The sequence below is a fragment of the Rhinolophus sinicus genome, chromosome 17, assembly GCF_057876585.1.
Source record: "Rhinolophus sinicus isolate RSI-liver-muscle chromosome 17, RSI-T2T, whole genome shotgun sequence".
NCBI lineage: Eukaryota > Metazoa > Chordata > Mammalia > Chiroptera > Rhinolophidae > Rhinolophus > Rhinolophus sinicus.
Window position 1 is genome coordinate 79,851,244 of NC_142517.1, and position 15,073 is coordinate 79,866,316.

At 38.3% G+C, this 15,073-nt stretch overlaps 1 protein-coding gene across 8 annotated transcripts in view; it reads right to left on the reverse strand.

Moving 5' to 3' along the window:
• The window catches only part of TMEM45A (transmembrane protein 45A), an 86,146-nt gene that overhangs the window by 11,020 nt on the left and 60,053 nt on the right, over positions 1 to 15,073 (reverse strand). For 7 of the 8 annotated variants that reach the window (XM_019756483.3, XM_074332868.2, XM_019756478.3 and 4 more), the window contains 4 exons: positions 8,841 to 9,035; positions 7,355 to 7,567; positions 5,797 to 5,981; positions 1,422 to 1,567 (listed from right to left, as the gene is read on the reverse strand). In XM_019756483.3, coding sequence (XP_019612042.1) covers positions 1,422 to 1,567; positions 5,797 to 5,981; positions 7,355 to 7,567; positions 8,841 to 9,035 — 739 coding nt within the window. Of the gene's footprint in view, positions 1 to 1,421; positions 1,568 to 5,796; positions 5,982 to 7,354; positions 7,568 to 8,840; positions 9,036 to 13,719; positions 13,869 to 15,073 lie in introns of those variants that run through there. The other variant, XM_019756481.3, reaches the window with a different exon arrangement.

Below are 15,073 nucleotides of genomic sequence, written 5' to 3' on the forward strand. Positions count from 1 at the left end.
TTCATGGTGGTCAAGACATGGAAACAACCAACATGTCCTTCGATAGATAATTGGATAAAGAAGTTGTGGCACATATATACAATGGAATATTACTTGGCCATAAGAAAAGATGAAATAGTGCCATTTGCAGCAACATAGATGGATCTTGAGATTATCACACCAAGCAAAATAAGTCAGACAGAAAAAGTAAAAAACCATATGACTTCACTCATATGTGAGATATAAAACTGAAAGCAACAAAGAAATAAGAGTAACAAACAAGAAAACAAAAACTCATAGACACAGACAATAGTTTAGTGGTTATCAGACGGTGAGGGGAGAGGGGGTGGTACATGAGGGTAAAGGGGATCAAATAAATGGTGATGGAAAGAGACCTGACTGTGGGTGGTGAACACACAATGTGATGTATAGATGATGTATTACAGAATTGTACACCTGAAATCTATGTAACCTTACTAACAACTGTCACCCCAATAAACTTTAATTAAAAAAATAAATAAATAATGAAAAAACAAAAACAAAACAAAAAAACAACTCATAGACAAAGACAACAGTTTAGTGGTTACCAGAGGGTAAGGTGGGAGGAGGGCTGGTAGAAGAGGAAAAAGGGGGTCAAATATGTAGTAATGTATTACAGAAACGTACACTTAAAACCGATACAATTTTACTAACCAATGTCAACCCAATAAATTTAATTAAAAAATAAAAAGAAGAATCACTTTCACTGAGCTCTTATTATGGCCTAAGGAGTTTACATAGATGATCTTTTTTAGGTACTATTATTATTCCCACTTTGCAAACAACAAAACTGAGACTTAATGTGGCTACATGATTTTCCCAAAGACATACAACTGATAACAGCAGAGCGAGGAATAGGTGTTCTTATCAATCGGCTCTACTGCTCCTCACCCATCATGTAATATATCAGGGTCCTTATAAAAGTATGCACTATTTAACAGAAGCTTACTTTTAGAAATATTTACAGTAAATGTCAAATTTACCAGGTACCTAAATTTAATAGGAAACATACCTGTTTGTCAAAAAATGACACCAAGCTTGTAAAATGCTATAATTGATGTGGACATACGCAAATGGAGGGCTCACTCACTACAGGTGTGGAGAGGACCATTCAGAAAAGGAAACAGCATATGTAAAGGCATGGAGGCACAGAAGAGTGTGTTGAAGGGTGACGCATAGGTCAGAGGCACAGCAGAGACACTGCTGAGCTATTCTAACTTTAAACCAGCATTTATTCTTTTCACTGGGAATTTCGGTGTTCAGATAATTTTCTGCGATATTACCCTATCTTGTGCAATGCTAAGGCATGAAATCCCCCTTTGAATTTTAAGTTCAATACTATCAAGGGTTGTTGATCATATAGCAAGGAATAGAACTTCCATGAACAAAAATCACTAACTTACCAGGTAACAAAGGCATAAATCATTCCAACGATGATACAGGTCAATGCATAATGCCAACAGAAGCATACGGTGAGAAACATAATGTTGTCATGATCCGTTGCATCCCACGCAGGACCTCCACTGGGAGGATAAAGGACAAAACCAATCTGTAATGTAAAACAAAAAGCACATATTAAAATAACCAGCCACTTCTCCAAAGATGGTGCATTTCAAAATGCTTGGTTCCAAGATCAATGGTAACTAAGATAACTCCCGTTATCTGAAATGCTACAGTTAAGACATCAGATTTTACTGCCTATTTTAGTAATATAGACAGTATCTAGTAGGTCATACTTTTGAGGGGAAAAAATTTTAAGGACATTTAAAAATCGATTTCAAAATATGAATAATAATCATCTCTGGGGATTGGTGGGCTTTCAGAGAATGTGCTAGGTTTCTAAGTTGCTCAGTTTCACTCAATTACTTCAATATTAGAGTACAAAAGGTTTTAAAGTAAATAATTGCCCACAGCTAACATTATATTCAATAGTGAAAGACTAAAAGTTTTTCCCCTAACATCAGATAAGACAAGGGTGTCTGATTTCACCACTTCTATTCAACATTATATTAGAAATTATAGTCAGAACAATTAGGCAAGAAAAATAAATAAAGGGCATCTAGACTGCAAAGGAAGAAGTAAAACTATATTCACAGATGATATGATCTTATATATAGAAAATCCTAAAGAATCCACAAAAAAATTATTAGAGCTAATAATGAATTCAGCATATTTACAGGATACTAGATCAACACATAAAAGTTAGTTGTATTTTCATACATATACAATAAACTACCCCAAAATTAAGAAAACAATTCCACTTACAATAGCATTGAAAAGAATAAAATATTTACGAATAAATTTAATGAAGGAGGTTCAAGACTTGTACACTGAAAACTACAAAACATTGTGAAAAGACGATCTAAATAAATGGAAATATATCTCATGCTCATGGACTGGAAGATTTAATATTGTTAAAATGGTAATAACACCCAAGGCAACCTACAGATTCATGCAATCCCGATCAAAACCTCAATTTCCATTGCCTTCTTGTAGCAATGAAAAGCTGATCCTAAAATTCATATGAAATTACAAGACACTCAGATTAACCAAAACAACCTTGAAAAAGAAAAACAACATTGTCTTACACTGACTGATTTCAAAATTTACTACAATACGACATACGGTAATCAAAACAATGTGGTATTGACATAATTACAGACATATAAATCAATTAAATAGAATTGACAGTCTATAAATAAGCCCATGTATCTGTAGTAACTTGGTTGACACGAGTGCTAAGGCTATTCAATGAGGAAACGGTCAACAAATGGTCCTGGGACAACTGGATATGCTCATGCGAAAGAATAAATGTAAACACTTACCTTACACCACATACAAAAATTAACTCAAAGTGGATCAAAGACCTAAATATGAGAACTAAAACCATAAAACTCTTAAAATAAAATATAGGAGCAAAGCTTCATGACCTGGGATTTGGTAATGATTTCTTATACATAACATCAAAAGTACAATCAACTAAAGAAAAAATAGATAAATTGGACTAATACATGATACGACATGGATGAACCTTGAAAACATTATGTTAAGGGGAAAAAGCCAGACATAAAATGTCATATACTATGTGATTCTGTTCACATGAAATATCCAGAATAGTAAATCCATAGAAACAGAAAGCAGATTAGTGGTTACCACAGGCTGGGAGGAGAGGGAAAAAGGAAGTGGCTGCTTAATGGCTCTGGGGTTTTCCTTTTGGGGTAATGAAAATGTTTTAGAACTAAATAGACGATAGTTGCACAACACTGTGAATTGCCACTGAATTGTACACTTCAAAATGGTTAATTTTATGTAAATTTTACCCCAATAAAAAATAAGATCTGATATGGATGGATGGATGGATGGATGGATGGATGGATGGATGGATGGATGGATGGATGAATGGATGGACGGAAGAATGGACTCTCCGTTGATTCATCATTCAGGTTACTTGCCTGACCCAGTGAAACAAGACAGAGAGTTTTTATTTTTGTGCTGGTGCTATGGATTTTATTTATCAACCAGTGTTATATATATGATATTTTTCCAAAATATCATATTAGTTGAAATTAGTAAGGTACTCTATAACTTCTTCCTGCCCTTCTCTACAGCCTAGGAGATAAAATGCACTTGTTGTCTCTGTGTTAGAGTTAAGAAAACTAAGTAATGCGTGACCTGCCCCTCCATCCCCAAACAGTTGCAGATATTGGCTTCATTGCTGCTTTCCCCCACCCACCAATGGTGAGGCCTCTGCGTGAGGACATGGCAACATTCTAAGGGGATGAGGCATTAGGACTACTGGCATAAGACATATGAGACATCAAATTAGAGATCTGAGCCGACAATATTTAGAAACTGCAGGAGGAGAATGCCACCCAGCTTGTTTGCCTGCTGCTTTAGACATATCGGTGTTTTGCAATACTCTTTTTCTATGCTGCTGGGAAAGCTCAATTTGGGGACAAAAACGACCAGAGCCCAGGTCTCTGAAAGACCTGGAAGAAAGCAAGAAATTCTAGATCCTCTCTGTTCACTGTTCAGAAATAACAAGAAGAAAACGAAAGTCATGCAGTCAACTCTCAATTCAAGGGACCCAGCCATTTAAGCTGGGTGTCAGGACCGTGAGAACCTGCTTCTCATGCTTTCTTCTCACAGCAACTCGTAGAAGGTGACAGAGAAATTCTGTGTCAACAAAGGGCCTTTTAGGAAGGGGGAGTGTAATGAACTATGAACTTACTCCCCAGTTCCCACCTATCAGTTCCACCAATGTTTCCCCAATTTAACTCAGATATACAACCCATCCATCCCATCTTGGAGAGTGATTTGCTTATCTTCCAGAGGTAAGGATTAATAGTTGTGAGTTAAATTGTATCCTCCAAAAAGGTGTGCTGAAGTCCTAAGCCCCAGTACCTGTGAATGTGACCTTATTTGGAAATAGGGTCTTTGCAGATGTCATCAAGATGAAGTCATACTGGGTTAGAATTGGCCCTAAATCCAATGATTTGCATTCTTACAAGAAGGCCATGTGAAGACACAGGTACACAGAAACAGAGATGTGACTCTGGAAGCAGTGACTGGGGTTATATTGCCACAAGCCAAGGAACACCAACGATTGCTGACAACCAGCTAGGAGAGCAGCACAGGACAGATTGTCCCTCTGGGCCCCCAAGAAGTAAACAACCCACTGACAGCTTGATTTTTGGACTTCTGGTTTCCAGAACAGTGAAAGAACAAATTTTCATTGTTTTAAGTCATCTATTATAAGGTATTTGTTGTTTTTTTCTTTATTAGTTTTCCTTCAAAATAACCCTTAAATCTAGACCCTCTGCTCCAACAGGCTTTCTGCTCCCCCACATCCCCGACCTTAAGAAGAACCCTTTTAGTTCCACTGGAACCAAACCCGACCATCACTGTATCACATATTCTACCGTCACATATTCCCTACCCCCTATTTTGACCATGATGTTTCTCCCCCTTCATCTTCCAACGCCATCTTATCACTCCTCAGGTACAATGCAAATCCCTGAAATAACCTCATCATCCCAAATCCCTGTTTTCTGCTGATTGAAAAAGTCTTCCCTGATTAAATCACATTCACCTTTCATCCTAGACTTTCTTTACATCTATATATGGATTATGATTTTTCATTCTCTATATGTTCACTGATTGGAACCCAGTTTTTCAACAACACACACAGGTTAGGGCGTAAAATGGAAAGAACCTGGGATTTGGGGTCAGACAACCCGCATTTAGATTCTAGTTCCATTATTGTGTGATCCTGGGAAAGTAACGTGGTCTCTCTGGGTTTCCTTATCAGTATATATTGGGAATGTTAATACCTAACTTCCAAGTTGTTGTGAGGACAGAATGAAACAATGTGTGTGTAAAAGTACAGTGGCTAACACATAGCTGTTTCTTAATAAATAATAGTTTCCTCCATTTCCTGCCTTTCATAGATTTCTTGAGTTTACTACCCATTAGGCTGTAAATTGCTTTAGCATCTTACAACTGCTTCCAACTAAAAGCACCAACTCAGAGTTCCTACATAGTGGATGGTCAGCTGTGTAATGAAGTTGTACACACCCTACTTCCTGCTCTGTCAACACTCCTCTCAGGGCCGCTGGGCCGCTCCAGGAAGCATCACCTCTCAAGCCCCACATTTCCACTACAGGCAGCACATCAGAAGGACGTCTCTGGGTTCTCGAGCAAAAGGGCCCACCAAACAAAGAGAGAAGGATACAAGGAGAGAGACAATAGGTACAGTAACTGGAGGTGCCCACTCACCTGCCAGAACCAGTTCCCCTGAAGCAGGATAAAGCTTGATCGCAGAAGCTCCAGAGTTAAGTTGCTGCGTGCGAAGAGCTCCAAGAAGGTAATGAGGCCTGTCAATAAGATGACCAAGACCAGCAGCTGGTGCACAAAGATGTCTAGCATTTCCCGGCCGTGAGTGTGGTTGTAGAAAATAAAAGCTGATGGAGGGAGGAAAAGAGTTTGTCTTTTTCAATGAAACCACTGTTTCTTTCTCTCTCTCTCTCTCTCGCTCTCTCGCTCTCTCGCTCTCTCGCTCTCTCGCTCTCTCTCGCTCTCCACGGAATTTTACACATACATACATCTGTCCACTGCTTCCCACAATAATGGCATTTTTTGGAGTCATCCTACCTCTTTAGAAAGGAATCTTTGAAACCTAACACTGTTTTTCCCTTCCGCATCCTTCATTCTCTCCTCTAACACATCATGACATTTGCAACTATATTTCAAAGCAGCTTAGGAAGCTGAATACTAAGCACGATGGGGTGAGGAGCAGGAGAGAGAGTGAGTACACAGATGAGTGAGACAAAGCCTCATCTTAAGGAATTCAGTCCAGTGGAGGACGACAGGTATACACAAATCCTATGAGTGGAATTAGAGACGTATGACAAGATGCTCTGGAAGGTCCCAAGATGTAGAAACTAACTACATTTTTTAATCCCACGGACAGATTCCAGCTTCAGCTTCTTCCTTTTCATTTAGATGACAATGAAAAGATGTTCATTCCAAATTTCCTAACACCGCGAGATCATGAGACTCGCACTGTGATTGCTGGTGCACGTCTTTGACCGAGCCCTTGTTCTCAAGGAGGGGTTGGCAGAAGTTCTTATCTTCACACATAAGAGGCAAGGTGGACAGTTAGGAAACAACTGCCTCCTAATAATTTGGGGCTTTTTCAGTTCCATAATCAATCTATTTCTTACAAGTGCAATAAATGAAAGCAAGTCATTAAACACTTGATTTCAGTGTTTCCCTATACAGTAACGGGGAGACCAGCTGAACCAAAAAAATGTTGTTGTCATGAATCTCTCAAAAACAGGACCTCATATTTTTAAGTGACTGAATTTTTTGCACCCAACTTATCATGTAATGATGGAGTTTTACTATTTCAATATTTAAAAGGTTAATTAATAAGTAGGTGCTGAAAGCAACTCTGCTATGTCTCTATATTTCAGTATATTCATGGTTCACTACTCTGAGCTCAGTTTCACTTGTTAAAAACAGAAATAATTATAATCTCAGGATAAGCCAGAGATTAATCACCATGGTAGCTGGTTCTTTAAGACAGATGTAAAATGTGAATATGTGAATAAAACACTTTGAATGACTGTTCGTGTCCAGTTTTATTAAATGAGTCAGTAAGGAAGGAAAATCTTTGGCATCCCACCTAGGACACTGAATAGTTCCCTGTGGCCCAAATAGGTAACCCTGTAGATCAAGGCTGCACCAGGACACTAAAGGAATATTATTATAAAGGGCTAGACAAATGCCCTATAATAGTGAAAGGGACAGGAAAATACTCACTCATACTTACCCTCCACAAATAAAGCATTTGCCATCATTAACTTGGTTAAAGACGCAGGCAGTGAACTGATGGTGTTACATAAGATGTTTGTCATACCCATCAGCCCAAAGAAGAAGTACATGGTGCAATGATGCCAGCTCAGGAGTTGGACCCACTGGCCCGCTTTATAGTTATATAAGGACAGGTGGGGCCCTCCAACAATGAACTGCTCCCCAACCATACCTGTAGAGGAAAAATTAAAGTTTTAGCAAACCTCTCCATCACTTTATGAAGAAAACAAGAAGATGCCGGAGGATTAGCCCCCTGCTTAGTCTGACCTAATAACATTCTATGACACTGATTGCTCTTTCTGAGCTATTCCCTCACAGGTAAACGCTGGTGCTTTAGGATGGTCTTAGAGGTTCAAATACTGGTTTGGATAACCACTTTTAGTCAAAGAGAACCAATTTAGTTAAACAGCTATTCAGATCGTTAAAGCTGATGATCTTAGTTCCACTTAGTTCCATAATCAGTTCCACGAATGATCTTAGTTCCTATTTTAATTTCATGACTAAATACATCTTGAATGATTTGGGTTTGGGATTTGTAAGATGAGTCCCATAGAGGCTGATGCACACACTATATCTCTGGGTAGCTGCCACAAAGTAGGGCGTTTCACTTGGTTCCCAATAAAAATGCTAGATTTCAGCTTTTCCCCAATTAAGTATAACTGGGAAAGCACAGACAGTTATAGCATATTGTCTAGTCAGCTACACCAACAGTTAAACAATCTTAAAGATGCTGCTTTATTTGCTCATCTATAGGATTTGGCAAGGAAATTTCTCTCTTTGGAAATGGTTGCTCTATAATTTGATGACCATAGATAGCAAAGACCTATTGCCATGAATTAAGCATGAAAAAATCCAAAGGAAAATTAGGAAGTTTTGCTCTTCATAAAGAACAGACTGAAGGGAAACTCTAAAAACACAACAATTTCACAGACTCTTATAGTCAATGGAAAGGCCTTAGAAGTTGTCTGACCTAACCTCCCTCTGCAATTTAGAAATCATACACAAAGGATGAATGCAAGTCTTCTTCGGCCTGAACTTTGTACAGCCTATCCACAGTGATTTATTATTGAAGCTTTCCCATAATTACTTCATTATTTTGGTGTTAGTTTGAAAAATGGTTTCTGATAGACTTCACTCTTTCAGGCATCAGAATAATTGATATAAAATTATTTCAGAGGCTCCAGCTAATTCTATAAAGGAAATTCACCTGCTGTGGGCAGGCAAGTTAATTATTATGACTAACTCATTAAGGAACAGGTCTTTGTATATAAAGTATCACCTTCTAACAATTGTATCAGATAAAAATTACAAGTAGAATATATGTTCAGAGATATTTCTAAATAAAAAAATTCATTTTAGCCACTTCTTGATTTGATATTAAATATTCTCTGTGCACATGAAAATACACAAAAGGAGAAAACAGAATTCAGAAATAGTCCACTCACCGGTTAAAGCCATGCAGATTATTATGATTCCCTCTAAAATTTCAATTCGATAGAATAATGCTTTGGAAACCAGGTAGGAAGTCCGCTTCTGCTTTCTGCAGGTATACTTCAGAATGCTCTTTATAGCCCACCAAGTACCCATGATGAAAAAGAAGGTTCCGGGGAGGGCATGGCCTTTGAAGCTCCCCATGGTTACTAAGATAAGAACATACAGAAGATGAAAACATTTCATTTCCAGAACTTAGACAAGTATCGCTTGTTCCTGTAAAGTACACTATCTTCTGATAATTATGGATACACCACTGATTGAGGGGAAATGAGAAAATTATATTACTGTCAACAGTAGGAGTTTTACTGTAACATTCATAACACCAATACAAAGAAAAATTCATGTTCTTTGAACACTTACCTTATTCTAAGCACTGTGTTAAGTGTTTTCCATGAGATCTCTACGCTAATTTTTACAGCATACCTATAAATGAGGAATTAAATCCCATTTTCAATTGGGATACAAATTTAGAGAAGTCAAATGACTTCCCTAAATGTCATAACTATTAAACATAAGCTTCATTGTTTTTAACAGGCTTCATTGTTTTTAACAGGCTTCATTGTTTTTAACAGCCCAAAAGGGTTTCTTAAAATGATAGTATGTACTATACCATATAGTTACACTTTAAGCATATTTGAAGGAAAGTAATATTTACTTTTATGTTTAAAACTTGAGATGATATAAAACTGCCTACAACTTTCTTTAAGTAGGTAATTTCACAGTATCAAGATTCAAGTGGAAGAGACCATTAGTGCTCATCAAACATCTGTCTGTCCTCAGTCTGTCCTCCAGTTCAATCAAAACCATGTCTGTCCCCAGTCTGTCCTCCAGTTCAATCAAAATCATGTTTCTAGTTCTGGCCAACAGACTGTGGAATGTATCACTTTCAGGCTGTCAGTTAAGAGCACACATGACTCTTTTAACTCTCTATTCCCCTGCTATAGCAACCTTGACATGGCATGTCTGCAACACAGAGGACGGCCAACCAGCCTGCTTCAGATTTTGCAAGAAACAACCTTTGACTGGGCTAAGTCATTGAAATATTGAGGCTTAACAGCTTAATCCAGCTGGTAACCCAGATAGATACCAAGCCAATTCAACTGTAAATTCTGTTTATGATTGCTACATGTTGGCACAATAATAAATAGAAATGTCCTCCTTTTTTATTTTTCAATTACAGTTGACATTCAATATTATTTTATATTAGTTTCAGGTGTACAGCCTAAGTGCTATAGAAAATTAGTCTTGAGTTAACTGAGTTTTTAATTATGTGAGCAGCCCCTGTTCAAATGTATTGTACCTTCAATGGAATTATGAAGAAAAAGGTCACAATCATCCTTGTGGATCTTACCAACAAAGGGGGTTTCAGTGTTTCCCTAGCCCAGCAGACTTCTTTATCTCCTTTGGGGTAACTAGGCCTCTCAATTCAGGGCAGATCCATTTGGCTTACGTACACAGCCCTCTGACACAAATGTGAGGTTTCAAGGGGGAACTGTGAAGCTGACTTAGATGATTAAAGTTTCTCACATATCTAGTCGAGACCCCAGATGGACATTTCAGCACAGCCCTGAATCATCCAAACCATCCAAGAGACTCTAACTCAATGTATCGCATCGTGGTACGTAAGGGCAGGTTCTTGCCCTAACTCTGACTTTAATTAGTGGAATGGTTTGGGGCATGTCACTTAATCTCTCTGAGCCTTAGTTCTTAATTAATAAAAGAAGGAGTTGGCATCGATAATATCTGCTCTAACATTCTGTGATTCTTTATTATCCTGACCACCATCCCCCTCATAGTGTTACTGAGTTTTCCTGTTTGTCTTGGCTTAGGAAACCCTATGGGGTTGAAAAATACTTCTATGTGGGATTGAAAAATATATCCAGACAGGAAACTATTTGAACTTCTCTGGGGGAAAAGAATGATATGTTTTAAGGAGCCTTAAACGTTTTATATTCCCTGGTACAGGAAACCCACTTCCAGGAATGTATACTAAAAATATAACTATAAATATAGGCACCAAATTAAACACCAAATACATGTCAAAAATTAGAACAATGATTAAGTAAGTTTTGTAGCCACTAAAAATAAATGTTCAAATAACTTAAATGATAGGAGATACATTCAGTGAAAATAATAGGATTTTTAAAAACTGAGAAGAAGGGGCTTTGGATTCAGACTGACTAAATAGGAATCCCAACTTTACCATTTACTAGCTACATGACTTAAGGCAAGTTAATAAATCTGTAAGTGCCTCAGGTTTCTCCTCTGTAAAATGAGACAAATAACAGTACCTACATCGTAAAATTGAAACAAGTTACTCCAAAGCAACTAACCCACAGTGCTATTAAACAAGCTCATGTTATCCTCAACCTACCTCAAATTGCCAAATTAAAACAAAAGTAATCCCAGATGAGTAATTTTACTCAGATACTAACTGCCAAAAAGCAAGAAACATCTATATAATTCTGTTGGCCATTATTCATGTACAGACCATAACATTTTTCCTGCTATTGTCTTACAGGGTTACTAGAATCTTCTGTGGTTATTTAATTCTTTGACTGCAATTAGAAAATAAGCTTCTTGAAGGCAGGGACCATAAATCTATTTTTTCTACTCCCACATTGGACCTGGATAGTGCCTAATACACTATGACCTTCTAAATTAATAACAGTAACTAAGCCCTTCTTATAATATAGGATCATATATTTATAAAATACCTCCACTCTGTGGTCTCAAAGCCCACTCATACTCAACAAACCGCAAAATTGAACTAATCATAGTATCCACCCACCCACTGCCAGAGAATAATTTTTCCCCCAGTTACCTATTTTGGTTAACAACACAACCATTCCCCGACTTACCCAAATTCAAAATATGAAAATCACCCTCGAGTCCACCTATGTCTCTAAAAACTAGTCGTTGAGATCTATTGCCTCTATCTTCCCCTAGCCCTTTCAATTTTGTCTGCTTGGGGAATTCTCCCTGATGGCCCAGACAGCAAAGAGGCCCTCTTATATCGTCTCAAGGTACCCAGTTCTCACTGCAATTAATTCTTTGTGTGACTAGTTATTGAAGGTCTGTCCTCTTCATGAGCTTCTATGTCCATGACTATATTATGAGAGGCTATGGAGCGGGCACCTGGGGACTCTCAGAGGTTAGAAGCTCCTGGTATATTAAAAAAGGAGGAAAATGCCAAAACAGAATTACAAAAACTGTGGTTGTTTTTAAATGTTTAGGTTTACCTAATAAATACGTTCAACACACGTAAAATATATCGCTTATGTTGAAGATAACATGAAAATTTAAATTTGGGGCTCTTCCAAAATGTGCAGCTATGGGCCAAATAAACTTCCTGACCCACGTCCATGACCAGCTGACATGTTCCTGCTGCCCCAATGGCTGAGCGGACCAGTATATCTCAGCTCAGCCATTGGAATGTGATAGGGAGGCAAGGGAGAGTAGTCGAAGGTTTTTGAAGAAGCATAAGAGGTGATCAGAGTAGGGGGAGAAAAACGAGTCCTTGTTCCTACTTCAGTTACAGAACTTCTGTATCTCTAGGCTCTTAATCTAAAACAATCTGATGGTTCCAATCATTCACTGATTAAAAAGCCCAAACCGAACTAAGTCAAAGCAGGCTTGCTATAGTTGCGTGGCTAAGCAACCCAACAAACCCATTTGCTCCTGGCAATGAAAATGGCATTCATTGTACTCCACTTCCATTGTGGAGAGGAAAACAATTGCCCAAAATTTCAAATATCGCTTCACTGTCATCTCCTACAACACCATTACCCATAAATCTATTTTTTGTCCCCTGCTTTACTATTGCCTGCAGATGCAACTCACTGCTTATAAAAGCAAAATACTCCCGAGTTTGATTAATCCCAAGAACAGACACATTGCACTTGGAAGGTGAACACAAGGCTTTTCTCACCCACAAAGCAGCACATACCTACCAGACAATCAGCAGAAACCCCAGGGAAAATCTCCAGGGTAGGAAACAAAAAGGTCCTTCCTCAATACCCTCTCTGCCTCATGTCACCACTTATAATCTCACAAAGTGAAAGCGGTCTACCCAGGCCTAAAACAGGCAAGATTCACCGCTGGCTTCCAGCTGCAGTTCATCCTAAAAATTCATACTTTTGCGCCATCCAAAAAAACCCTCTGCACCTAATCGCACCAAACATCGTCCTCTGAGCAAAAGACTCCTACGTAATACTCTTTTTGAACCCTTTTTTCTGACTATCCCCCAACACACACACACACACACACATACACACACACACACACACACACACACACACACCACCCAAAAGAGAAATATTTTAAAATTTACACTTACAGATAATATTGGGCAAATCCCAAGACCTAAATCAGGTGTCAGGTGTTAATGCTCAGTGTTACAGCCGCATAAACCACAGAGCAGGCCTATGCACAGAAACAGGAAAGCACTCAGAATAGGCCAGAGAAAGATATTCTACAGTGTTCTTGGTGGAATCTCAATCAAATAGCTAACTTCAATATAAAATGAATACCATGGGGAAAACCTTAAACTAAAATTTCTTTTTGAGCCACCACCAAAATAAAGTATTCCTAAATTTCAATTAATGACGTATGAGACACATTCAATACACATTTGTAAATTCCAATACACTAAACCAATTTCAACTATTTCTTGAGCTTCACTTTACTATTTGACTTAACACTCAAAGCAAAGCATATACAAGCAGATGTAGCTTTAAATATTTTTGATTCTCCATCATTCTGTACCAGCATTTTCTCTCCCAAATTTCAACCATTTTGAAAGAAGTTTCAGTGTTAAACTATCCTTACCTTCACCCTTCCCTCAGTGTCAAGTCCAACTCAATTCTCTTCTTCCAAGAATTTACAACGGTTCTGGTCTCAAGAAGGAAAAGCAGGTATTGATTGGTCTAAATCTAAAACGTCCTCCTTGGAGACTAAATCCAGGTTCTCATATCTTTCAGCATGAAGTCGAGCAGCTAAGTCTTCAGAATGTCAGAATGCCTGCCTAAATGTGACTCTACAGACCACACCCTTTTGAACATCACACCTTCCTGTCTGAACTTGTGTCACAGAGGATTTCCCAACAAGATTCGCTTTGTCATCCCACCCACATGACCACTAGCCTCAGTCATGTCCCACCTACTGTGAGAATCAAAGCCAGTGGAGCATGTGTGAGCTTTGCTAGCTCTCTTCCAGGCCATCAAGATGAACATAAGACAAAGGGAATGGTTATCACAGCAGTAACATAATAGACCATGTTCGATAAATCTATAAAAACAAACCATTTCCTAACATACAGTGCCTCAAGCAAGAGATTGCTGCAGGTGTCAGGGTTGAAGTCATGACCAAAACCAAAGTTATAGGAATAAGAAAAGATGATGGAACAAAATGGCTGTAGGTCAATAATGAAACTCACTGATCCTCAAAGGAATATTCAATCTGGTAAAGAGATCAATACATAAATTATTCTAAACCAATATGAAGTTTGCACAGAGCAAAATGGGAACAAGGAAGAAGCAAGTATCTGACTCTAACCAACAGCTATTATCCTGTTTGTATGCAAGTCTCATTTTTCCTCTCATTGTTACACCCTTGGTGAGCAAGGGCCATCTCCCTTATAATGCTTTGCTAACTAGCACTCAATAAATAACCAATGAAAAATGAGCTCCTGTCTGGGACCCCTCTCCCTGAAACCTTGACCTGGGTGGCAACCAATATCACAAAAGCTGTAGTGGTTAGTTAAATGCTGACTCCTGGGCCCCACTTCAGATCTACCAAATTGATAAGAAGGGGGAGGCCCAGAAGTCTGGCTTTTTAACAAGCGCTCATGAGTTGATTTTTATGTATTCTTGAGGTTTGTAGAGCCAAAAGCTTAGAGTATGTGGAGAAAAGCAGAGTAGCACTAAGACACTAAGATTTTAATGTGACCTCTACATCAGCATACCCCAGAGGCCATTTGTCACCCATCAATGTCGTAAACCCTGATGTGTTTGCTCATCTTGGGCTTTATATTGGACAGAGGTGGGTGGCTCAACAGCTGCTCCTGAGGCCAAAATAATAATGTGACTGTCACAAGACAATAATTGCTCTTGAGTGCTGCCATTCTAGTTACTTTATTTTATCATATAGTAAAACATTATTTTATTTTGATCTGTTTTCTATA